The sequence below is a fragment of the Chrysemys picta genome, chromosome 11 (genome assembly GCF_011386835.1).
Source record: "Chrysemys picta bellii isolate R12L10 chromosome 11, ASM1138683v2, whole genome shotgun sequence".
Taxonomy (NCBI): domain Eukaryota; kingdom Metazoa; phylum Chordata; order Testudines; family Emydidae; genus Chrysemys; species Chrysemys picta.
In genome coordinates, this window is record NC_088801.1 from 15,675,348 (window position 1) to 15,702,081 (window position 26,734).

The 26,734-nt window shown below is 39.6% G+C and overlaps 1 protein-coding gene across 4 annotated transcripts in view; it reads right to left on the bottom strand.

The window, feature by feature from the left end:
• Positions 1-1,653: 1,653 nt before the first annotated feature.
• The window catches only part of DPP10 (dipeptidyl peptidase like 10), a 391,015-nt gene continuing 365,934 nt past the window's right edge, over positions 1,654-26,734 (bottom strand). For all 4 annotated transcript variants that reach the window (XM_065561599.1, XM_065561598.1, XM_024099766.3 and 1 more), the window contains 9 exons: positions 24,933-25,031; positions 24,755-24,824; positions 13,220-13,414; positions 11,606-11,660; positions 6,298-6,397; positions 5,589-5,647; positions 5,430-5,502; positions 3,625-3,698; positions 1,654-2,760 (listed from right to left, as the gene is read on the bottom strand). In XM_065561599.1, the coding sequence (XP_065417671.1) occupies positions 2,623-2,760; positions 3,625-3,698; positions 5,430-5,502; positions 5,589-5,647; positions 6,298-6,397; positions 11,606-11,660; positions 13,220-13,414; positions 24,755-24,824; positions 24,933-25,031 (863 nt within the window). In that variant the 3' untranslated portion in view covers positions 1,654-2,622. The remainder of the gene's footprint in view (positions 2,761-3,624; positions 3,699-5,429; positions 5,503-5,588; positions 5,648-6,297; positions 6,398-11,605; positions 11,661-13,219; positions 13,415-24,754; positions 24,825-24,932; positions 25,032-26,734) is intronic.

A 26,734-nucleotide genomic window follows, 5' to 3' on the forward strand; every position in this document is an offset into this window, starting at 1 on the left:
CATAAGATTAAAAACTAAATCTGAATCCCATTAGCGTGATCAAAGATAGCTGCCGACAAAAAACCGTTTGTTTTTTTCATTTTAGGTAGATTCGGAGACTGGATTTGTGATCACTAATGCGTTACCAAAATTGAACTGGTGGATAATAATTTCATTTATAAAACCTTCTCCCAAGGTCTGATGCTCAGCCTATGTCTGAGTGTTAGACTGTTGTAAAGAAAAGTCAATGGAAATATATGGGTTTGTGGCTTAATAAGAAAAATATTGAATGTATTAAAAATGAAAATTTGAATGCATGCCTGCTGTCTCATAGATAAAAAGCAGGCACATGTTCAGAGTGCATGACCATGTGCAGATGTCATGTGAAGGCAAGGGGGGCATCCAGTCACGAGTGCATACACTGAGCGCACTTGTTTGTACATCCAGATGCAGGCCTTATGTGTGCACTTATTATGTGGAAGCCTGGCCCCATTGAAATCAATGGTAAAATTCCCATTGACTTCAGTGGGGCCAGGATTTTACCCATTGTGTTCGATTAGGAAAATTCGGTTCATGGTAGCATATCAAAGGAAAATGGCGAAGGACATAATCTGGGTAAATTTACAAGAACAAATCCCAATTGTTTAATAAGTTGAAGTGCTGCTCCTGTAGTATAAGCAGAGTTGGTAGGTCTGTGTTTGATTTCTTGCTTGTTGCCACTGAAGAAACTGATTTTCTCAATTTTTTCACGACATCTTTTCTAGTACATAAGAGTGTTTCCATATTCTCCACCGCAGACATACTCAGACTTTGCGGTCACACTGGGACCCAGACAGGATGTCATTGCACATTAAAAGTGTATTAAACTAATTGAAAATAGATAAAAATTGCTAGTAAAACAAAGTAAATACTAAACATTAATAGACAAATACTTTTAAGTGCTCCATAAAACCATATCTTTCAGACAACTTAATTATTTGCATCATAAAAAACTCTAGCAGTTGAAGAAGAAAATATTCCAGAAGAAAATATTGATTAAAAAGCTTCAGATGAATTTCAATGTACCTTAAAAACAATTTTAATTCTTCATAAAATATGCAAAACTTTGCATTTTAAATAGTATAAGTTACTTTCCAAAAATTATGTTGATTACTTTAATTTTAATCTCACAAGAAATGAAATCCTAACCATGTAGAAAAGCATTAATAAATAATATCCAGAGAAAAAATTACATATGTATTTATGTGAGTTGCACAGCATTTGTCAAGAGCCTTCAGATCCCTTCTGGAACATACCTAATATTAGATGAACATAATGTTTGATTTTCAATTGTTGATGTTAATATTCTGATGACCTATGTTGACTGGTTTGTTTATTTCATAGCGTCAATTTCTAGTGCTGTAATTCACCTTGACAAATAAATGGATGCATTCTGGTATCTCCATCTGAATAAAATAACAAAACTTCATTTGTCAGGAGCTTCCTTGGCCATGGATGAAAACTATTTAATTTCTTCGTAACACTGTTGAATGTAAATCCTTCTTAATGAGCAGATGTGGAATACCAAATAAAAACTGACAGACTGTTCCAGTTACCTGCTACCTCTACAGAAATTAGAATGGAATCTGAGCAAAGATTTCTTTGTTAGGGTAAAATACTACTCAATGGCATTACTTTGTTAATAAAATTTCTTTATCTGAAACTATAATTTAATATTTATGTATCTAATTTACATCTGACAAAGTAGCATATTCTAAAATTAGAGTATAACCAGCAAACTATTAACTACTATAAACAATACCAAAACACAACCCAAACATTTCTTATGGAAATGATACATTTTGGATTGGGGAAGTATTTCAATTGCAGACATTGTTAAAACACAGCTGTTAATTATGGCTTGAAAAATTATTCAAGCATACAAAGATTTTCTGCTTAGGAAGTCTTGTGTATATACATAAAGACCAAGAGTGCACTCCCAAAAATGCCCTTACTGGTTACTAATAGGTACAATAACGATAATAAATGCCTGAAATTAAAATAAATAAATAAAACAAAATCAGTTTTTATACTTATGTTATATAGCCCACTGGACAATATTTCCCCTTTAAACAGAAACTATAGAAAATATCACATCCTTTATTAACTCAATGCTTTCTTATGCTTAATAGACAGGAAAGGAATTGCACTTATTGTAATGTTACAGTAAAGTATTAGATTGCAACTCACCTTTTAAAATATAAGTGGCCTTAATATTTATGATTGGTAGAGCATAATGCAAAAATGGATAAAGATGTGCATTTAAATTAAAAACAGAGCAACTACTTACAGAACAAACAGTGAGGCTTAACATAATAAACATGCACTAACTCTACACTTATGCAAAACTAAGTTTGTCCAGGAAACTGTAACCAACCGTTGTCCTTCCACAAAGGGATACGTTTTGTCCCTCAGTAATATGTTTGGACTTTGAATTCAAATTCCAGTTTATTAGCTCAGTGTCTCTAAATGTGCTGTTCCACTGTTATATCCTTTAGCTGCCCTTGAGCTTCTGCCGAATCTGCACTCTTACAGTCTCTTTTATTTAAGGTTTTATTGAGCCTCAAAGTAAGTCTCCCTTCAGTACTGTACAAACAGGCTTCCTTATTCATCCTCTTCAGGTTCCTGTGGTAAAATTGGGGCTTCCTCCTTTAAACAAGCACTAAAAAACCCAAGGATTGTGCTGTAAAGGTGATATTTGCTTTTCTCAGATGCAATGTTATGACCTTCATCTGGGTAGATCTAGCAGAGGAAAAGGAGAAAGTAAACAGTCTTAAAAATCAGTTCAGATATTTAGGGCTCTAATTTTTTCAGTCTGATTTTTAGAGCTTTTTAGTTGACAACAGGATGACTATGTTAAATAGTTTTATGGTATCAATGAAAATAATAAACTTCAAAGCAAAATTCATTTGATTGGGATTCAAAACCAGCACTAAATGACTGCATCGTGATCTTTAGCCGTAAAAGCCTATTCTCAGATATTGTGTTCAGAAAAGTATTCAACGGAAGACCTTTTTATATTACTAACGATTTCTCTACCTCATCCAAAGCCCAGCACCTGCCCTCATGGTGAACGTAAATAATCAGTGTCGTGTCCTCAGCCCCCAAATAATGGGCACTTTTCCTGTGCAAGGACAGAGAAGGGACTTCGGGATTTGAGAGGGAAATCCAGGCCACAGAGCTGGTGACCAGCAGCTCCACCCCACAAAATAACACTTGGCTCCACTTTCCATTCCCCAAGCTGCTCTCTTAAACTACACCCACCTGCAACCCACACAGTGCGGGAGAGGAAGCCTGTTACAGTATTTTTAGCTGCTTTTAATGCAATATTTTTAGCAGCTGAAAATGAGGAAAATCAGTACTATGTGACCAGCCAGTGCCTCATGGATCATCAGTGTATTGACTTGAAGTGTCACAGGGATCTCTCCTTGACTTCTTTACTAACTATCAGGACAAGGGGTTAGACAGCATTCTAACTGCAGTCACTGATGATTCTACTGTATGCTGGGTGGGGACACAAGTTACCCAATGAGCCCCTACATAGATAAGTAGAGGTGAGATTAAAGACTGAACAATGCACCTGTGAGACACCTGAGCATTACATACCTGCATAGTGTAATTAACTCCAGCTTTTATTAGATGTTTAATTAGTTCTGCTGAGTGTTGGAAATGGACTTTAGCTACAAGACAATAACATCTACATATTAGTGAACAACATTATTATAGTACTTATTTATTAATTGTATTTATTTATTTTCCTTTAGGTAACTTCAACCAAAAAGTTTCTTTATGTGGCAAACTGCTACCAGATTTGCAATTGATTAAGGTCTATCTACACTGCAATCAGAAGCGTGACTGCAGCACATTTAGACACTCCCCAGATAGATTTGATCTACCCAGCATGGGCTGGCTGATTGAGTACACGCTCAGGGTCCTGTCCTGGGTAGACCTGTACAGCCCATATTATTACCTGTATTGTCGTGGATTCACTGCTATTGTTATTTGAGCTAGTTGGATCAAAACTATACATGCTACAGTCACACCAATGATTGCAATGTAGACATACCCTTTCTGACTGCACCTGAGATACATACCGTAGCAAATAACAATAGTGCTGCAGTGATGGACAGCACTGTAATACTTTCTGGGCACTAAGTAGGAATTCTTGTTTTTCATCCATTGTTTAGCAAGGACTAAAATAGTTTGAAAGCGAGTAGCATGGGTGTGTTCAAATGCAATTAATCTGTCAGTGTATTAAATGAAAGCATGTCAGATTTTCTATTGTTTGCACAGGATTGTAAGAGATTGTGTTCATTTAGGAAATGAGCCTTTTGTAATGTTATTTCAATAATCTAAACTTCATGTGGTACAAACATGCAGCTCTGTGACTATGCTTGTGTTTGCTTCATTCACACTCATTCATACTGGGATTCAGTAAATACGGATGGGCAAGACTGTATTACTAGGCACTGTGCTGCTCAGACACCTCGTATAGACATAATTCCCTCCCTAATTCCCCCTGGGTCTGGGGGACGGAGGGGTAGTACTTTGCTGCTGGCCTATACCAGCAGCAAATTCCAAGTCTCCCATTACAGTTCTGCTGGGTCGACAAGCACATTGTCTCTGTCCATTTCCATTCCTCCCCACCCACCTGTTCTGAGAGGAGCAGAACAAACATGTATGTGATCTAGGCAGGCTGTGCAAGGCATAAAATCCATTTTAGTACCCTAGATCATCTTGGAATCCAAGTCACTATTTATCCCTTTACCATGAACAGCAAAATATACTCAAAGAAAATTGCTTGTCAACTGGCACAGGTCAAATTCTTTGCTGCCTGGCACCCATGGATTTCCATTGCAGGTGCTGCGCCTGGTTCTGGTTTCACTTATACACACGTTATACTGGTGTTAACTCCATTGACTATGCTCAAGAGCAAATTACAATCTAGCTCTAAATAGTTTAAGGATTCCCCATTGTTACATTTTCATTAATTAACCAAAGGGTTAATTTACCGAAAGATATTGTTTATCACTGATTACGCTGACATTCGGTATGCTTTCAATCGCAAAATCAGGATTAATTTAAAAGACCATTAAAAATGTATGTCATCTTATTAATAATTGATACAGTGCCTTTCACTAGCAACATCCTGCTTCACCAGATTTAAACAAATTAGAACCTACAGCAGCTAAGAGTTACAAATATGTAGCAAAGGAAAATGTCATCCATTCAGATTTACAATTGGCAACTGAAATTGACATCAGGTCTCTTTGGATGGACAATTCTACTAGACGGGAGACAAAGATGAACAGTATAAAAATGTGTATGCTTGCTACGTGCATAATCTTTCTTTGAGCATCTGTGTATTACAAGCTGTAACTGCAAATTTAATTGCATTTATAAATACTTACTATCAGCTGTCCCATGAACTATTAGCAAATTCTCTTCTTTTAAACCATGAATATTGTGCAGTACACTGGATGCCTATAAAAATTGAACACACACAACATAATTGCAGTATATTTTAAAAGCCAAACCATTACTTTTAGTTACTTGTTAAACTAACTTACCTGATACGTATTTTCCTCTTTAGATGGAATGCCAAGGTATCTTTCTGAAAAAGCCGAAGCTACAGAGGAAAACAGGAAATTCAGTTAATCAAGATAAATTCCATTTTTAAAAATCTTTATTTCTGGTTGAAAGCCAGGAGAAGCTTGTTAAGCCATAAAGATGGTAAGTATCTTTATCTTGAAAAGAGATTAATAAACTTTAAGGCCAAGAGGGAGCATTATAATCATCTAGTCTGACCACTGCATAATGCAGGCCACAGAACTTTACCCAACAGTTCCTGCACTGAGTCTAATATCTTGTGATTGAACTAAAGTATGGTGAAAGCCTGGCCCTATTGAAGTCAATTAGTGCCACTGACTTAAATGGGGCCAGGATTTCACCTCATATCTGTTAGAAAGACATCCAATATTCATTTAGGTTGGGATTTTTAAAGGGGCCTAAAGGATTTAGGTACCCAACTTCCACTGATTTAGTTTCTTTTGAAAAATCTTAAAGACCTCTAAGTGATGGAGAATCTACCACATCCTATGCTTAATTGCTCTGGTCATTAATTACCCTCATTTTAAAATTGGAACCATATGTCCAATTTGCCTAGCTTTAATACAGTTCCACTACACTACCTGACCTTAGTTAACCTGAGTTACAGATCTGCTGTATAGATATTTTAAGCAAATCATTTAATAAAAGGGCAAGATGGGAAATACTCACCATACAACTTCATGTCTGTGATTGGTGCAATAACGGTTCCACATTTAAAAAGTCTTTCATTGGATTTCAGGATCATTGATGCAATGTATCCGCCATATCCCTATTAAACCAGATAACATGATTTGCTGTTTGTTTGTTCTTGTTCATTGTTCCTTAATATAGATGAAGTTAAAGGGTATCATGCTACTTTTCTCATGTCATTCCACAGTATTTACACCTGCAACTATTGCTTTAGCATGAATTAAAAACCTACAAATGAAGAGTGAAAAAAGGTGTGATATTTCTGTCTTGCTATGAAGCCTGAGGCTTTAAAAATATGTTATAATTGATAATTTAATTAATAAGACTAAGAAGAGGTATATAAGATACCATAGTCTCATTGTGCCGTCTAGCCCTCAGCCTGCAGAAGAACTGGAGAGTGATACAAATAAAAAAATTGAAGCTAAGGGTGTCAGAGACAGTGCTTAGATGGGATAATTTTTGTTTACATGAATATATTTTGTGAAGGTTTTTTGCTTATTTCTGGGTAAACACCGAGGCTATAGATTGAGGCTATGGAAGAAGGGAGAGCTGTCACTGGTCCTCTCTCTAGACTTCAGTCTTTATAGATGGATTCCCATTGCCTTCAATGGGTATTTCTGCCTGAAACGTCACATTCCCCTTAGAGAGAGTCACATTCTCTGGTGCACTTTGCCCTACAGAAACTAGTCCTAGTGCTGCCTTAAATGGAGCAGAGATCACGCATGTGGGTGGGAGACTCTCTGGTGATATATCCTGCCATAAGCATTCTGCTGCCCTGGCCAAAAAGATATGTGGCTATAAGAAAGGTGGCCAGTAAGCTCAATGCTCTTTATTTCTGTGGCTACAGTAGATGTGTTCAAGCAGCCCTCAGGCTGCTGCACTGCAGTGCAGGGGGAACGGCCTGCACAGAGCAGCAGCAAGATCAGAGGAGTGCAAAGATGAGGTTTAAGCCACCTCTTCACATCTCACCACCCTGAAAGGTACTGTGCAGAGTGTCTGAAAACATCCTCTATTGGTGGGATAGGGTGGTATGCAGAAGAGAAGTGTGAACATGAGTCCTCTTATTTGACACTATCCACTAGGGTTTTGTTTCCGATGAATTTGACAATCTATATGAAATACTTGTAGGTTAACTCCAGAGTCTTAAAAGATGGAGTTCAAGGTCCTGCAGGCCAGGTGCAATGCTTTTACACAATATTCATTGTGTTTCTTTTAGAAGGGCTGTTATCTTTTCTCTCTTGATTATTGCTGGAAAATTGCCCTTCTGATGTTGGATGTTTTGTTGTTGTTTTTGGTTTTTTTGCATGATAATTCTCTGCAAAAAATAATCCAGCAGAAGGGCACTGAACAAAAAGTAATGGAGACAGTTGGCCAGGGTTCATCTACGTCTTATTGAGATGATTTTCTATATCCTTTTCTTCAGTTCTAAAACGGTTAATAAAAAAGTTCATCTTTCTTGAATTCTCGGAGCATTTTTAAAATGTTGTTAAATCTTAGTTAAGGAAAAAGAGATACATCAAAAAGTGTGTTCTTGGGCTCAGAACTTTGTCAATGCGAACTGGGTACAGAGAAGAAAATATAGAATAAGACTGGGATTTTCAAAGAAGCCTAAAAGAATTAGGTGCCCAATTCTCATAGAAATCCTAGCCTAAATTGCTAAAGAGAACACAAAATTGCCCACACATTGTAAAAGATTTTGGCTAAGAGAGAATGTTGATGTGGGTGCCAGTAACTTGTATAATTCAAAGAGCTGAAGGGAACAGTAACTTTTTTCTGCCTCCGGGTTCTCTTTTTCTTGGTCGTTTGTTTAATATTCTGCTTGTACCTTTTGCAGTAGTTTCACAGCACAATTTTAATGCTAGATAGGTATTGCCAACTTATTCACAATTTATATCATGTCTTCATTAAGAACCAAGTTTAGTTCTGTTGGGAATATTTTGTCTTTGGGGTTGTGCCTTTGCTTCCAGCCATGATTCCCCTGACATACATATAACATGTATAGTTTCCCTCAATGGTTATACAATATTTAGTTGGTTTTTTATGATTTAAGAATCTGGACTTCCTGTTCTTAGGTTACATTTCTGTGGCTTCACCTCTACTACCAAATTTTCCACAAGTTGGTTAGCTACACAGTCATACTTTCAAGCTCATTTTCAATTTCCATGATGGAAAGTTGTAAACTATATATCATCACAGTTTGATATGTAACAATTAAAAGAGACTCTTTTGATGTACTTCATTGGTAGGGTTTGTAACTTTTCTGCAAGTGAGCAAGATAGTTTTGGTGGGCTGTCTGATAGACAGAGTTGTGTGTTTTTTACACTTTGCCCTCTTGACATTCCAATTGTTTTTGTTATTACTGCTAGTAGTTTATATTGCGGAATTTATCATGACTTTGTTCTGAGTAGCTCAAAAGCATGTTATAACACTCAAGGATGCTGGAGAGTTCCAGGACATATGTGTGTGCCCAGCTAGGTTGAGATCAGCATAGGTAATCCACACAGTCCTCTTCCTCTTCCAGCAAAGGGCATCTTCTATTCACTTTCTTAGTCAGATCATCAAAAATGTAGTGCATATAAAGGAAAAAAAGAGGTTCTTTGCCAACAATGTTTCATATGGTTGAAGGCAAAATGAGCCTATAAAAAGACGTTCAATTGGCTCTAAAAGAAATATAGTGGAGTCAAATATGATTAGTAATATTTAGCAATTTTTCTATTTCTAAATGGCTATTTGGGGATTTTTAATATTTTTATTAGTGATGGATAAACCTCAAAAACTTTGAAGTTTGTAAGTTAAACTGAGTGAGGGTAAACACCTCCAAATTCAAAACTGCTTTGAAGTTTATCTAATTTGCTAATATTTCCTCTTTACTGTTCCACCTTCAAAATCTTCACTTTGCACCACCTGTTCTTTCAGCCAACATATGCATAAACTCATCTGGCAACAATGTTTTTTGAAAGGACATCACAGTTCTCCAGTGGATAGAAACACTTACACAGCACCAACAGTGTTCATGGCCCTATGTGGACATGTAAAAGCCTGCTCAGATCTATGCTATTTTGTAGTTCTCATCATCTCATTGCTGGTTTGAAAAGATGATACTTATGTTTTCTACTGTTCTTCTTAATGAAGTAGTAAAGGCCCGTGGGGAGTTTTTGAGCAATAACAAATAAAGACTTAAGGAATATAAATGAAATCTATTACTTAAATCAGAAGCAACTGCATTAGCTGACTACTATGCATGGTGTTTGTGTGACCACCTTGTCATGCTAGAAGACAGACTCTGGCCCACTTGGAGCGAGGTGTGTGTGTGTGTGTGTGTGTGTGTGTGTGTGTGTGTGTGTGTATGAAAGACATAGTGCAGGAGTAGGCAACCTATGGCAGGCGTGCCAAAGGCGGCACGCAAGCTGATTTTCAGTGGCACTCACATTGCCTGGGTCCTAGCCATAGGTCCGGGGGACTCTGCATTTTAATTTAATTTTAAATGAAGCTTCTTAAACATTTTAAAAACCTTATTTACTTTACATACAACAATAGTTTAGTTATATATTATAGACTTATAGAAAGAGACCTTCTAAAAATACTGGCACGCGAAACCTTAAATTAGAGTGAATAAATGAAGACTCGGCACACCACTTCTGAAAGGTTGCCGACCCCTGACATGGTGTTATATGCCTGTGTGCACATTAAAAATGGCTAAGAGAGATGTGCACCCCTAGTGGATGGAATCGGTCATGCTTACATTTCATTAACTGGAAATAGAACTGGTCAACACTCAGAATGTCCATTCTGTTGGAAATTGCAAAATGTCAACTTTTTTTTGTTTTTGTTTCCAGAACAAAAACTAGAAAATTTCCTCTGAAAGGAAATACAAAATAAAACATTTAGGAAAAAAAATTGAACCATTTCAATTCATGTTTTTCCTGAAACCAAATGGAGCAGCTGACTGCCCTGGCTCTCACAGAATCATAAGGCTGGCCCCGCCTGCAAAATGTGCTGTGAAACATTTCAATTTGATGAATCTGCATTTTCTTACTAAACATCTTGTTGGGAAACCCCCAACCAGCTCTAGTTGAAAATGTTTTCTTTTTTTGTGACTGGCCTACAAACAGTATAAACTCAGATGCTAACGAATTTTGACAGCAATATTTTTTTTCTTTAGCTCAAGTAGTACAGTAGGAGGTCATGTGTTTGGAGAGGAAGGTCTTGTTGCATGTGGAACACTAATAATAGTCAGCACTTTATTTTCACTAGGCTGCACAACCATTAACTAATTCCCACAATGCTAGCTCTGAGAAAGTAAGTATTATCATCCCCATCTGACAGACAGCCAAAGTCAGACACAGAAGTTAAATGGCTTGACTATGGCCACACAGCAAGACAGTAACAGAGTGGGGATTAGAATTTAGGGGTTTCATAGTGAATGCATACTGCTTCAATAAATGATGACCATGGTGCCTGTATATGTGAGCAGCCATGGTTTGTTTGTTTGTTTGTTTGTTTGTTTTCACTGTGAGATTTTAAAGTACTAAAGACACAAAATATTGACATTTTCAAGGTAACATTTTAAAACTAAATATCACAAAGGAACAAATGTCAGTTTCCAAAGATACAACTCGTCGCTTGTTAAACACTAGAAGCTCGTTTCAAGCGAGATAATTAAGATTCTCTTTAACTTTTTGCTAAAGGTTAAACCTTTGCCTGGGTCTGTACGATGCCAGAGGCAACAGCATATAACAAAGCTAAACAGCTGACAAAACAGCAAAGGGGAGACTTCTATGAGATGGCACAAAAAAGGGTGCTACTCAACACTCTAGGATCGTATCTCAAATAACTCAAAAAGCTAAAAATGTCTGCATATAAATTGTGAATTAAAGGGACACTGACAACTTAAATATGGACTAGAATTTAAATTGTGCAAGAAATGAGCTTTTACAGAAACTAAGACCAAAAGAAATGTTTCCACAAATTTCTTTTAAAAAACTTCCAATTGAAAAACAGTTTCCCCCCCTCAATAATCAACATTTTCCCCTGCAGTATCTGAGAGGCAAATTTTGCAACAATAAGAACTGAAAGTGAGAGTGACTATAAACAAAAGTGAAACTGACTCCTTAGCTGCTAATTGTTCAATATGAGAAACAAATTGAATCAATATTAAATAATGACAAGTAAATATGATTTTCATTGTTAGTAACAAAAATGGTTATTTGCAAAATACGTAAAGAAATCTGTTTGCAACAAATGATTTTAAAATTGACAGTGTCCTTCTGCTATTTTTGCAAGTTACCTTTCCAAATATGCTCAGTCGGTTAGGATCTATGAATGGTTGTTTCAGTAATGATCTGTAAGAAAAAAGGAAATGTTACATATGACTCTCCAGAATGTGTGGAGTTGGTTATTTGTAGAAGAAAGAATTGTGATAAACTAAGCGAGAAACAGATTTTTAAGGGTTCAAATAAGAACAGTAAAAGGTGTTATTTTAGTGAAGTCTTGCAGTTTTGCTTTCAGATTCCCTACACTACATGATGAAGGCCTTGTGTTTTGGCAATTATCAAAATTATGAATCCTCCCACAGAGGTAATTCATCAACTATGCTTCCAGAAGGATAATATACAGAAGAGAGACTACAAATTTCAGGCAAAGTTCTACAGCATACAGAGAGAAATAGCATCAAGAGAGAAAGAACTCTCAGGGCCACCCTGCATACCCTCCTGCTCAGTGGTGCACCCACACCAAAACCAGATAAAACACGGAGTAATGACTCTGAGCTCATGAACACACAACTCTGATGTAGAAGAACTCTTAGAATTAAGATGTGGAGCCAATTAGAATGCTTATTAGAGCTCCATGTCCCAAAGGAGGCCTCATCCATCCAATTGGGAATGTGGCCATGGTCCCTCCCCTGCTCTGCAAATCTGCCATTGTGAGGCACCAAGGGAAGGGGGATAGGGAGGTGGGAAGAAGCAAGCTGCTCCTTTCAACAGCCTGTGAGGCACTTTGTGAAGCTTTCTGTCTGCATATGGAGGAGAGAGTCCTTCCACTCAGCCTCAACATCTTTGCAACTCCACTAACATTCAGGATGTAGCCATTTGACCCATAGTCAGTTAATGTTTTCATTGTCTTCAGGGATTACAGATGACTTTCAGAAATGTAAAACATGTCATTCTAAAATTGTCCAAATAATACAAGAGAATACTTAGTACATGAATGTAGGTAATAATCCATCCATCTTTAAAATACCATGCAATCAATGAGATTAACCTTTCTAGGAGTGGTCCCTTAATAAAAAGTGTTATCACATTTTTACATGTAAATATATAGTAGGGACCCGATTCTCTTCTTACTTAAATTGGTATAAATCTGCAGTAACTCTCTTCCAGGCAATGGAGTTACCCATGCTAAAACTGATGATGCAAGTGGGATAATAACCCTTTGGCCAAATTCTGCTCGCATTTACATTATTGTAATTCTGGTGATTTAGTGAAGGCCCTCTAGATCTACAGTGATTTAAGTGAGAGCAGAATTTGACCCTATATGTCTAAGACATTATTTCACTTGTAATGAAGCACTGTATATCATGCCGTGAGTCATTTTTCTAAGGAAGCTAGAAAAAATATGTAAACTAGATTAGATTACACATTTAGATTAGGCCCGGAAGGACAACTTTATCAAAGAGGAACATCAATCCAAAACATTTTTCCCTTTGATTTTTTATTCATTGAATCACACTTTGCAATGAAAAGCCTAATGTTTCGAAACGTGCTACTGCACTAAAGATAAGCATTTAACATATTTCATTCTGCAAAGGGAGACCAGTAATAGCTGAAAATTTGCAGTTAAATGTGTCTATTCATCAAGGTAAAAATGGATTAAAATAGAAGCAAAGTTTGCACATACGTACTCTACAGCTGCTATTTGGTCCTTCACTTCCACTGAACCTAAGCAACGATGGACTTCCTGTAGAATTTTAAGGCCTTGAAATCCACTCCCTCTGCCATCAAATCGAGCTACGATGACATTATCAGAGTTGACAAGCACCGAATCCCAGTCAACGTGAAACTTATCTGTAACCAGCTGGCTGCCTGGAGCTTCATCACTGTAAATACCAACACACCAGACACAAACGCAGACTATTGACAATGTGATACACTTTGCAGTTCTTCAATATTTTATTTAACCTAGACAGCAGAGTTCAGTCAGTTTGTGCAACCCAGTTGAATTATTGTCAGCTTAATCTATACCATCATGTTAACCAGTGCTGTTATCCCTCCTGGCAGCAATAAGCAAAATAATTTGTTGAACTGCATAAAGCAAACCAACTATGACTATAATGCTATGCAGTAGGTGGGATACTTGGATAATTTTTGCAGAAAAGAGACAGGAAAATGAACCAGGTGCTTTTCATAGAGTGATCCTGAAATTAACATTATGCCTTCTGGTTATTTGAATTCTGGAAATTCCATTTTAGAATTTGTTAAGATGCTATAGAATGACAGAAGGGAAAAATCATTATCGCAGCCTGATAATAATTGAACAAGAAATAAAATACTCCTTAGAATGATGTTTTCCTAGAAAACAAAAATACCTGCATTATCACATCCTAGAATGGATTTTTGTGAAGTAGACTGCAGAGGAGAATTAAGTACATTTTGGGGGAAATTATTTTTCACTGTCAGTGTTTCTAGCAACAAAAGGTTGCAGGCATGAGTGGTAAGTTGTTTTTGTTGTTGTTTAGTCATAAAATAAAGATTTTACAGCAGAAAAGATAGAAAGGAATAGGAGGAAAGAGGTTTCTAGGGGGACGATAAGCATTTTCCATTGACGGTAAGTTTACTTTTTTCATTCCAATGAAAACAAAATGTCAGTTTTAAAAAGGAACCTTGTCAATTTTTGTTCCCAAAGATAAACACAGAATAAGAAAGCAGGCTACCATGAAGTTGTAAAAAAAATGCAAAACGCCTCTGTGCAGACTGCATCTGCCAGTTGAATGCAAATTAAAATCTAAAAGTGTCTGTGCAGCCTGTATGGAAATTAGATTGGACAGTGTCTATGGGAATATTCTAGGGTGAAAGAAGGATGGAGGCAGAAATTATTATTTTGCTGAAGAAATCTAAGCTTGAAAGAATTATAGAAATAGGGGGAAAAAACAACAAACAGACCTTTCAATCACTGTTGTGTCATAGGCTCTGCTGGCTGATTATTCAGTTTTATTTTTGCTGTGGGTAATAGACAGTTCAGCTGCAAGGTACTCTTTCAGACAACTTGTTAATTAGCATGTATATGATACATAAATCTATTTTCAAATTTACATAGGACCTACCATATTTATGTAACTATGATTTCAGGAACTAAACTTGGGATAAATTATTTTTAAATGGTATGTCAATAAGTTACCTTTGGTTTTTCATTCTTGTGTGTCTTGAGTAAACAATTTAATTTATAAAAGAAAACTACAGCATACTTTAAAAAAAGGATTTAACATATGATACCGCTAACTCTGAAACAATAAACATGAAACCCTGCTTAATGTCATGAGCTGGGTGGGAAAATACCACTGTCTTGGCAGGATTTCAGTTTCTTCATTTGTTGAAGTACAAATCAACGGGCACTGAGCAGTTCTTCCTATTTATATGTAACGTTTAGAATGGGCTTTCGAAAAGCGTTCAGTGTTGGTTTAACTGCTCCCATGGAAGTTTTACTATTGACTTCAACAGAATCAGATTTATACCAATGGTGAGCTTTTAAGGAAAATATTATCCTAAATGTTCTTAGTCAGATAATTTTCCATAAAAGCACTTGTCTAGCTAATTATGACTCTACACTCAGTTCTTCATTACTTTTGACTATTTCAGAATTGCCCACCCAAACGTTCAAAAATCATGAGTCAGGCCCTCTACGTATCTCCTCCCCGCCCTGCCCCCAGCCCAGGCCTCCACACTCTCCCCATCCCCTCCGCATGATCCACCTCCCTTACCTGGGGGAGGGGGGGCTCTGTCCTCCTCCCACTGCGCTGGAGACTTCGGAACCGCAGCAGCAAGAGGAGCAGAACATGGGGCTGCTGGGCGGCCCATTGCCCGCAGCACCTCTGGTGCAGCTGTACCACCCCCAGCCCTTCCATGCAGGGTCTGTACAGCAGCCCACCAGAGGAGCTGCTGGCATAGGGCATGTTCTGCTCCTTTCCCTGCTGCGGTTCCCAGAAGAGCCCTGTGGTTCAGGGCTCTCCCAGGAACCGCAGCAGGGAAAGGAGCAGAAAGCCGGCAGTGCCTCCGGCGGCTGTATTGCCACCAGCCCCACCCCACCTAGCCCTGTCCTCTGGTGGGGCTGCCGCTGTACAGATGGAGCCAGAGGAGACACAGCTCTGTGGAAGGGCAGGAGGCAGGGCTGGGGATTTTGCTCCTTTCCCCACTGTGGTTCCTGGGCGAGCTCTGAACCACAGCTCTCTCCCAGGAACCGCAGCAGGGAAAGGAGCAGAACATGGGGCCACCAGGCAGCCCCATGCCCACAGCTCCTCCGGTGCGGCTGTACAGCCCCCAGTCCTGTGCTCCGGCAGGGCTGCTGTACAGATGGAGGAGACCCTGCATGGAACAGCTGGGGCGGTACAGCTGCGCCAGAGGACGTTCTGCTCCTCCTCTTTCTGGTACACAGTATCAGCTATAAATATCTTGGTGGTACAGCGGACCGTACTGTACCACCCTACTTGCACTGCTGGATGTGGCAAAACTCCCAGTGGCATCAGTAGTGTCAGACAAGGGCTTTGGAGTCTCTAACTGCTACTAACACAAATGACATTAATCATTTGGGCTGTAATTCACCCCTTTGCAGAGGGACAGGACATATCCTATGAATCATTTAAGTCCCACTTACGCCCTTAAAATAGGGCTTAAGTGGTGTGCCAGACCTTTACACAGGGGTGAATGCCACTATTGGAGCACAAGAATGGATTGTTTTTGTGTCCCTTTTCAAATCTATTGCTATCAAATGTCTCTGGTTTTGACATGGATGGACTGTATCAAACCCCCAAAGGGGTATGGCATGAAAAAGAAGTCTGCTGTGAGAGCCATTGACACGAACACACAATCTATTTCAATACAATGGGGAATGCAACGTACATCACCTCTCTTGCCACACCATGTCTTGAATTCATGGACTTTTCCATCCGTTGTAGCTACCCACATGCTGAAGTATATATAAAAGGTCTACGGCAGATAGAAACTACACCTAGCCACGATTGCAGTGTGGAGTCAGATCCATGATGGCACACTCCACAATTAGAGGTGGGCTTGAGCTGCAAAATTTGCACTGCAATCCAATCTTTCCCAAAGTGCAGCAGCATTTGGATCCAGGGTCTTGATTTATACCCATCTCTGCATACAGTCAGCTTCTGTTAATTGTTAACCTGCTCATATGCAGCATGCCAATAATACTGCAGAAGTGGAGCACTGTAGAAGGACTCAGTGTCTTCCACTGCTACTCCTTTTTACAGGATGCAGTGTCTCCCTTGCATGACCCCCACTGGCTGGTATGGAAAGGAGTAGGGACCAAAAACCCAGAGCCATGAGCACAAGCCTCCTTGCATCCTACCTCACCTGAGCATGGGTAGACACAAGTGAATTCTCTAACAGGCAAAGCATTATACATATTTCACAGCCAGCAAAATCAAAACACACACACAGATAGGGTGACCAGATGTCCCGATTTTATAGGGACAGTCCCGATTTTTGGGTCTTTTTCTTATATAGGCTCCTATTACCTCCCACCCCCTGTCCCGATTTTTCACACTTGCTGTCTGGTCACCATACACACAGAAGGGCCATATCCAATTACATGCCTTTCTCTGTGTCTTCTAGGGGCACGTCATTTTGCAGCAGCGTTACTGTATTTTCAACAACGAAACAGGAACAGTGAGATTGAAGTGAAGGAGTTATCTAATCATTCTTAACTTTATTTTCTGTTCTTGTACCGGAGCAGCATCTTATGAGTCTGCGGTGATAGCAAGGCTGAGAATGATTCAGAAACACTGCTGAAGTTCACCATTGAGGTGCCATTTAAATAGACAGAAGCTATCAATAATATACCAATATCATTGACCTTAGTGGGTAATTTGTATGCCTCTTGCAATTCAGTCACATACACCTCAGACTGTCTGGAGAAAGAGGCAGCTCATCATCTCTTTGGTATATTACTGAAAGGAGAAGAATCTTTTCATCTGGGAGCTAAAGCTAAGGCTTTGGCTCTCGTTAAAGCTTGGAGGGAAATATGTAGTTCTTATCACAGTGGCTATTATTATTATTATTATTTATTAATATTATCATAATGCCTAGTCATGGACTTCCGTAACACATTACAAACTCCCTCCCAATACAAGCTCATGACTCTAGCGCAGAATATGAAAAAGTATCATAATAGCAAATATGAATTAGTGAGGGGAACTACAGCTCAGAAGATAAATTCTATCTATGGAATGCAAAATTAAATCAGTGGCAGAACAGTCTCTTTTGCGAATGGCGAAAATCCACTGAAGGAAAAAAGTACATTTTGCAAAACTGACATGAAAACAAAATTCACCTTAAATTCCCTTTTTTGTGAGCAACTTCTCACATGGCCCTGTGTAGCGGGGTGGTTACCCTGCTCCTGCCCTGAAGGGCTGAAAACAGCCCTGGGAAAGGGCTGTGGCGGGGGAAAAGCTGGGCTGATTGGGGAAGCAGCCACAGCTGTAGCCAGTGCAATCAGGGCCCAGCTGGCCCTTATAACAGGGCTGTGCGCCAGAAGGAGAGAGAGAGACAGACTCTCTCTCTAGCTTCTGAGAGAGAAGACCTGGCTGTCTGGGAAGCTGAGGAGGGTACCTAGGGTGGAGCAGTGCTGGGGAAGGGCAGAGGGAGCTGGGGAGCTCCCGCCTAGCTAAGCCCCAGGCTGCAGGCCGAGTTAAGGGCCCACAAAAAGGGTACTGGGGCTGCAGAGGGGCAGCCCAGGAATAGACAGAGGCAGCTGGTCCAACCCCCCTTGCCGATGATGAGTGGTTTACAGACGGCCGTCTGCCCCAGTGAGCGGGGGCTAGATGGTGACTGGCAGTAGCCACTGAGGCAAAGTGGGGACAGGGGGTTGGGGATTCCCCTGGGAGGGGAGGCCCAGAGTGATGGGGTGCTGCAGTGGGTGGAACCCCTGGGCAAAGGACACTGGGGTCCGGGAGGGACATGGGGGCCAGTGGCAGGCGAGACACCGGCCTGCAGATGGTGCTCTGGGCTGGAAAGAGCTAATTCCCTGGACAACCAGCAGGAGGCGCCACGCCGGTGAGTCTCACCCTGCTACCAACCACACCCTTCATCAACAGTTTGAGATCAGATACCCATAACAATCCCAAGCAGTGGTGTCACAGAAAGCCAAGCACTCCCCCGATCCCCATTCATTTTCCCTGCTAGAGCCTATCATAGCTTAAAAGCAGACCATACATTTGCAACTGTGCAAACCAATGCGTTTACCACCAGCAGAAAAGATCACATTATCAGAATGGAATCATGTGATAGACTGAAATGAAATACAGATACTACTGCAAAGGCAACATGGCTATTCTTTAAACAGCCATCAAAAATACTAAAGGCCAGATTGTGGCTTTTAAGCCACAGCTCTGAGTATTGGAGATGCAGAGCTGCATCCAAGAAATGGAGGAAAGGTTGTGGTTCCATACTGCTCCTAGCACTCCTGCAGGGAGGGAGATATCCTCATCCATTGCTTTGCCATCCCTATTCAGGAGGTTTAGAGACAGATTGAGCCATGGCCCATCTTCTCCCCATCCCATTTTTAGAGTCCGGTCCCTGAAAAGGAGCAGCCCTTGCATTCCCCATAGCACAGGACTGCTGTTGTCAGTGAAACAGCAGGTGAAGCTCCTTGCTTGTTTCTCAGCTCATATATGGCCTGTGTTGGCAGTGGGAACTTACAAAATGTTTAGAAAAAGGGGAAACTCCCAGAAAACTAAAAAGAGCTAGGTTTTCACAAAACAGCACCACAAAAAGGGCAGAGACTCATTTTCATTCCAAAGGGGAAAGAATGAAAGAACTAACTGGCAGGAAAGCATGAAAAACACATACAAGTTATATAGATGGTTCATTTGTAATGATCCCCACAAAATTGGCCTTCAGAATAACTTCAAATGTAGCCAGATGAAAAGGACTTCTGGGATGCCCTGCTTCTAAACAGGGTGTAATAAAAAAGGTGGAATCTACCATACATTTTTATACTGCACCGTGTGGCAATGCACTGTTTTATCACTTGCAACAGACACTGATTAAAACTATAACATCCTCTGCAACAAATGAAAATTCCAGAAGAGAACCAGTCATGCAAGAATATTATCATGCTGACGTCTTAGACAAATACCAATAGTTACATTTTACCTCCCTAAATTCCTGCTACTGTTTACATATGTTACAGCATTCTTCTTCACCATTGTACTTGCCCTGCTAAAAAAATTGCCACTTTCCACCCTATGGTCTGGGATCCTGGTATCAGATCCATGTGATGCATAGACGTGCTCAGTTGGCTTGAGTGAGGCCTATCTCTGGCACTATTTCAATAATGGGTGGAGAGTTTCCTCTACATTACAGAAGTATAAGCAGACGTATAAAATATGCAACACTTCTAGGAGAGTTAAGTTATTCAATGTCTACTTAGGAATATACAGCCTGATATTTTTTTTTCTCTGAGTTTAGAAGAATCTCTCTACTGGTTCAGTTTCACTATATCCACTTACAGTTTGTACAGTTTTAAAGGACATTAAATAATGAATGCTGACATTTAAGATGCATTATCTACAGATTTTGAAAGAATGAGGTTAATTATGTTCAAGAAGAAATAAAGAATGATTATCACCTCTCATTTTATTACCAACATTAAATGCCTGTGTCTTTACTCCACTTAATCATTTCCTGTGTATTATGAAGGACTGGATCATCCAACTTTTTTAATGAGTAAGGTGAACCATAATGAAAAAAAAATCAAAAATCTGAAATTTAAACTTTGATCTTAATTATATAGGAAAGAGATAATAACCACACTTTAAGGCAATTATTGTACACCTCTCTAATCTATAGGCTACACTGTATGTATTATATTTGAAGGCAACTGAGTGTGAAATGTATTAGTAGTTTAAGAGGAACAAATGGAGGAGCAGACAGTGTTATAATCTATTTAGTATTTCATGGCCTATGCATCACAATTCACGAGAGAGAAATAGGGCTACCCAGAGGCAACTGGCTACTGTGTGAGGCCTGTATATCTACTAGATAGCCTGGTGTTCTGACCCCATATAAATTTGAACAACAGTCCTTTGCTCTTCTGTCTAATGGTCTCAATATGCTTTACAGCCATTAAGGAATTAAGCTTCGCACCATCCTTAGGATGAAGGTGAGTCTTACTGTAAGGAAATTTAGATCCTGATCCTGGAACAGACTCTTTGAGGCTGGGCTCTGTGATGTATGGAACTTAACTGAATTCAGTGGAATACTGTGCAGGTTCAGGGGTTGGCCAGCACAGAGTCAGTTGCAGGACCGGGGCCTTAAACATTAAGGCCAAAAGTTTCAAACCTGGGTGCCTACGTTTAGAAGTCTAATTTTAAGCACCCAAGTTTGGTCAGAGAAATTGATTTGACCAAAGTTGGACTGGAAGCCTGTGACAGCGGGAATAATCCCTAGATCTTATGATTTCCGGTTTATTTCTTACTTGAGCTACGATTTTGGGATAGGAGTTTTACTGAGCCAACAACAGTACAAATACAGCATAAAAGATGGTCCCTCCCCACAAAAGTTTACAATCTAATTTGGAGCCTCAGTCCAACATACTTTTTTCTGAGCCAGTAATGAAAGTCACCAATCCTAAGAATAGCTGGATCAGGTACCGGGCACATCCATGACATGCAGGGCTATAATCCCCTGCAGAAACCATGGAGCTGCTTTGTAGGGACTGCTACAGCCCAATGGCTGAAGTAGAGTTCATGCGGGGGGGGGGGGGGGGGGGGGTTACATGCCACACGAACCCTGCCCAAGTAGTAAGACTGTGAGGCATCAGCATCCTGTGTGCACCGAATTGTGCATCTAAACTTGCTGAAACCTTGGCCCTAGAGATATAATAAATCAGCCAACTCTTGCCTTCCCTCTCAACTGCTCCTTTCCCCATCCTTTCTGTCCTTCCCCTTTTCCTAAATTCACTTGTATACTGCAATCCTGTTGACATAAACACTTTAAACTGGCTTACATCTACAGAGAAAATATAATTCTAATGACATCTCAGACATTCAAACTGGATCAGGATCAGAGAAGTCATTTGCTTTGCAAAGAAACAGACAGAAAGAGATAACACTAACCATTGTTATTGAGGACTACAGTGAACATTCCTTTTTTCCCGTTTCAGTTCCTAGGTGGCTTGGTAGTTAGATGACCCCTTTGAGACCATGGACACGGAAATAAGTGTGGCTGTTCAGGAGTATTAATGGTTCCTCTGGTGATCTACCACTAAAATAACCACTGTATGGACAATCCTAATATGTGTGCAGAAGGGACAAAGTGACCCTAAGTCAGCCACAGAAGTACCACTTTCAGAAGGTAGAATGTCTGGGAAATGACATCACACAATCAGCCAATCAGTGTTACCTGAAACAACCTGATGTCCTTCCTGGAAGTACAGTACTGCTTTTTGGAGGTGGTACTTCTGGTAATGAAAAGAAGCAAGATGTCAATTTTGAGGTTGTTTGGATGGACAAAATACCTAGCTTGCACACAGGCTTCCAACCACACCTTGCCTCAGAGCCTGGAGCTATCCAAAGTCTGTATGAAACCCCTGGGCTCAGTCCTGCAATGGTCTCACAGACAGAATCTACATTGACTTCAGCATTCTCAAGTCCCATTTTGGGTCATCGCTAATTGGTGACCTCAGTGTAGAGTTTGTAGCAAACTGGGCTCAGAAATATCACCTCTTTCTCTTTAGGTGGTGGGAGAGGTGAGTCACATTAGATGTGCCAGAGAAGGTCTTTTCTGTCAGATTTTCAGTACTGATTTTTCATTACCACGTAAAGGGATTTCTAAAAATAACTTCTGTTAACATTAACTGAAAATTCAGCACTGCAAAAGAAGGGGTTTCACTGAAGAGAAGCAGAAATTCAATATTCCAGAGGTAGAAAGACCAAAAATTTCTATGTCTCACTAAGGTCCTTTCCCTCCCATTTGAAAACATCACAAAATAATTGTTTTATAGGCATAACTATCTGGTCACATTAAGGTATCACTGACAGCCTGTTCACTGGAGACCTATAGATTTCTAACCCTGATACCATGCAAATCTAGAACTCAAACCCTGCCTCAGTTCCACTCTTGGGTGCTGAAACTTCTGGGGGAAAAAAAAATTAAAACTCTCTCCAGACATCTGTCTTTGTAGATGTGAATAATGCTCAGTCACAGTAACACCTTCTCTTTTGCCTTCCTCAAATTTGTATTAACTTGTAGCACAAGAATTAAATATATGTTGAAGAATATTTATTTACTCAGCTTTTTGTAAGTCACTTTTTAAGCAAGTTACATGAAAGTCCCTGAGTTCTCTTATTTACAGAAAAACAAGTTTTTGCAACGGCATAGGATACCAATTGTGCTGGTGTCAAATGAGTTTACCCCTTGACCCCCAAGAACAACTCCCTATAATATAAATGTGCTCAATCATATGCACTAGCAAGTATACACACACACTCTCTCTCTCTCTGTCTATCCTCTACTCTCTGAAGAAGAGGTCACATTTTACATCAGCCATTAAAAAAAGAGATGCATCCATTAGTCTAACTGAAGGATAGTCCAGGAGCCCAGTTTTCAAATATAGGCACTTAAATGGAATGTTCAAATGACATATTGGGCATTGAAATTAGCACTTACTGCCTGTTTACCAACTAATACATACGGACCGATCTGAATGCTCAAATGCAGGAATTCTGGACAACTTATTTAGAGGCTCATGCTTGCAAATTAGGTCTTGTGTGTATAACTATAAGTATCTTTGGAGATTTTCATTAAGCAGAAGACACTAGTTTAATGTATCCTGTCCTAGTGCTCATCAGGGATTACATTTTCAATACGCTGCATAAGGATTTAGCTGTGTACCCCTCCATTCATTTTAATAGGAGTCACATTGTTAATTCCCTACACACAGTACTGATGGAAAATCTATCCCAAGACTGTAAATGATACGAGGCTGTAAATTCTGTATGCAAGTGGTATAATACAGGCATTAGACACATGGCTTCCATGTTTGTTAACCAGAATTTGAAACCCAGTCTGTGGGGCTCCAAGGGAGAATATATACCTGGGGTACTGAAAACATCAGGATGGATCCCAGAGTCGGAGTGTCCTAACATGATTAAGGCAAGAAGGGGAGCTGTTTTATGACCATTTTACTGTGTTCCTCCATGAGGATATTGCAGTACGTAGTATTATGTGCACTTCATGTGCATTTTACCAATGATAAAAGAGTTAGTAACCACTGAGATGTGAGAAAAACAAATATGGTTAATTAGAAATACAGGGACAAATTATGTCTGCTCCAGAGTGGGTATATGGAGAGAGGAGATTGTGTGTAATGAGAACCCATACCTTAGCTCTCCTGCACATAACACTACAGCCTTAACACTATAGCCCTCACTCCCTGGGCAAAAGTGGAGTGTGGCTAATGCTGATAGAGATATTGATCACTGCTGACATATTAGGGTGGGTTGGAGATGTGATCATGGCCTTGCTTCCCTCCCCATGCGCACACATCCTGTGCATGAGTAAGCAGAAAGAGGCTGGCTCTGAAAGAAACATAGCTACTTTATTTCTATAGGCATAGCATGGGCTGCCAGTGAGTGCATCTGTCCTCCCATAGTCTTTCCACTGACTTCGGTGGGCAGTGGATCAAGCCCATAATGTCTCCAGCCACTGGTGCTCCAGTATTTTATCTTCTCTCTGCTATTCCCAAAGCAGTTGGGCTCTAGAAGTCTTAACTGACTTCTAGGAAGTAGCTATGACTATCAGTGATAAAAGAAAAAATTATACAAAAAAAAAACCCCTTACAATATCTCTGCTGATGTAAACAGGCCTGGCTCCATTGAAGCCAGTGGAGCTACTTGAGATTACACCAGGTGAAGATCTGGCCCCTCACATATAGCTATTGATAACTTGAACCATGTTTATATTGAAAAGCTCACAAAACAGGTTTTTATTAGACAAGACAGAAAACAGCATCTTCCTGATAACAAAGCTTTTAGTTTACCAACTCAAAAGCTGTGTTATAAGGAAAGTGATATTTTCCCTACACTCCCTCCCTCCCCCCTCACATATATTTTACAACTGAAAATACAGAAATAAATCCTCTCTTTATACCCCCATTTAGCTACTTTTATTATTTTTAGTAACCCTAAATAGATACTTACATTATTAACAGAACAGCATACTGGTTTCGATCTGTGAAATCCTTTGGAAATGACAACTGTAAAGGAAGTTCTTTTAAGAAAAAAGCAAACCATTAAAGGCGGGTAGTTACACAGATGCAAACTAGTAAGATTTGAAGAAAGTTTTTTCTGTGTTAAAGGAACATTTTGCTAAAATTACCATAATCCTCAATGTGAAGCATTTTAATTTCTGTCCGGAAAATCTTTTTCTTTAAAATAGTTTCTTTCAACACAGCATTATTTTCCAATATGTAAAATTCTGTCGGAAACAAACAGGAGGAATCAGGGTGGAAAAGATACAATGAATCACCATACAAGAGAGAAATCAAGATACCAATAATTAAAGAAAAATAGACAGATATACAATGTTAAACCTTTTTATAGTTTCTTTCTTTAAACAAGTTTGTAAACAAGTTGTAATGTACCTACTTTGGAACTCAAAAGCCAAACTACCAGTTTACTTCACAATGTGCAAGGGAGTATTAATACTTTTCTCTTCTCTGTTCTGGCTTCAACAAGCTTTGTCTCCATTAAATATCAGGGGCTAAATTTTGCCTTGTGGTGCATGGCAGGTGGTAGGAGGAAAGAGCAAGTTTCTAACCTTCATTACCCACTCTATTTAGGTCCCAGGCACAATGCAGATATTAGATATTAGCATACCTGATACATAATGGGAGTGTGGATGGTTGTACAGGAGATGCTACTGTGCCGAGCAGTGTTCTGTGTTTACAAGAAGGCAGGCATACAGTCCCTGCCAAAATGGATGCCTGACAATAAGCAGTGGACTAGGACTGAGAGAGCACATGATGCACCTATCACCAGCAGGAGTCAGGAGCTTGCTATCCTTAGCACCTGTCTGTCCAGTGCAAGAAAATGACCCAGAACACCTTTCCTTGGTCATTACCTTTCTGTATTCCTCCCTCTCCCACACTTCTGTGAGGAGCCAGGACACAATTTGGCTTAAAAGCCAAAGCCAGATTTGAAACAACTCTTTTGCATCCTACTGCTCTTTTTTATCCTCCAATCTCACTCTCTTAATGTGGATGTTTGAAATCATATATCCTCATTTAGGGCAACAGGGGATAATCTAACTAGAATGTTAATTCTGGGCAGTCAACCAAAATGTTATAATTATAGTGTTAGGATATAATAATTTGAAGTAATCTTTAATCACACTCTTATTCTTTTATTAATAGAGGGGGATTATCTAATCTTGCACTGAAACATTACAAATAATGTATCTCATTATTGGGTTTTGTTGTTGTTGTTAATGGTAAGCACTCTCTCTCTAGACCTACTGCCTTGTCTTCTTTCCATAATGTTCTACATCAATCCCACTCACATTTATGCTTTGCTTCCTCACAAATGGGAATTTTAGAAACAAATCACAAAGAGCCAAATTCTGCTCTCATAAATACTGAGCAGCTCCACTGAAGTTAATGAATTTACACTGAGTGATATACTTAGCCCCTGGATCACTTTTAGGGTTTCTGCAGTATAGAGTTTGACAACTACAATAAACAGTAATATTGAAAATATGAAGGAGAAAGGGCAGTTGTCAGCTTTTCCTTAATTAAGTGGATTAGTATAGTTATCAACATGCTGTAACTCTATTATGTATTTGAAAGGTCTGATCAGTATGACATTTTGAAGATGTAGGGCCAGATCCTCTGCAGTGGCAGAGCTGTGCTTGGCCCAGACTAGAGGAGGGTGGACAAAGATGGCTTCATGCCACCTTTGTAACCCTGGGATCTGGGAAATAACGTGCAGCGGCCTGGACCTCCAGCACAAGTTTAGAACATCTTGAGGCTGGTTTAATTAGTGCCAGGTGCCTGTGCTGTATATTGCCAGGGTGGAGGAATGCAGGGTGGGACTGGAAGGGCTGGCAATAATTGCTGCTATGGTGGGGGAGGGATAGCTCAGTGGTTTGAGCATTGGCCTGCTAAACCCAGGGGTGGGAGT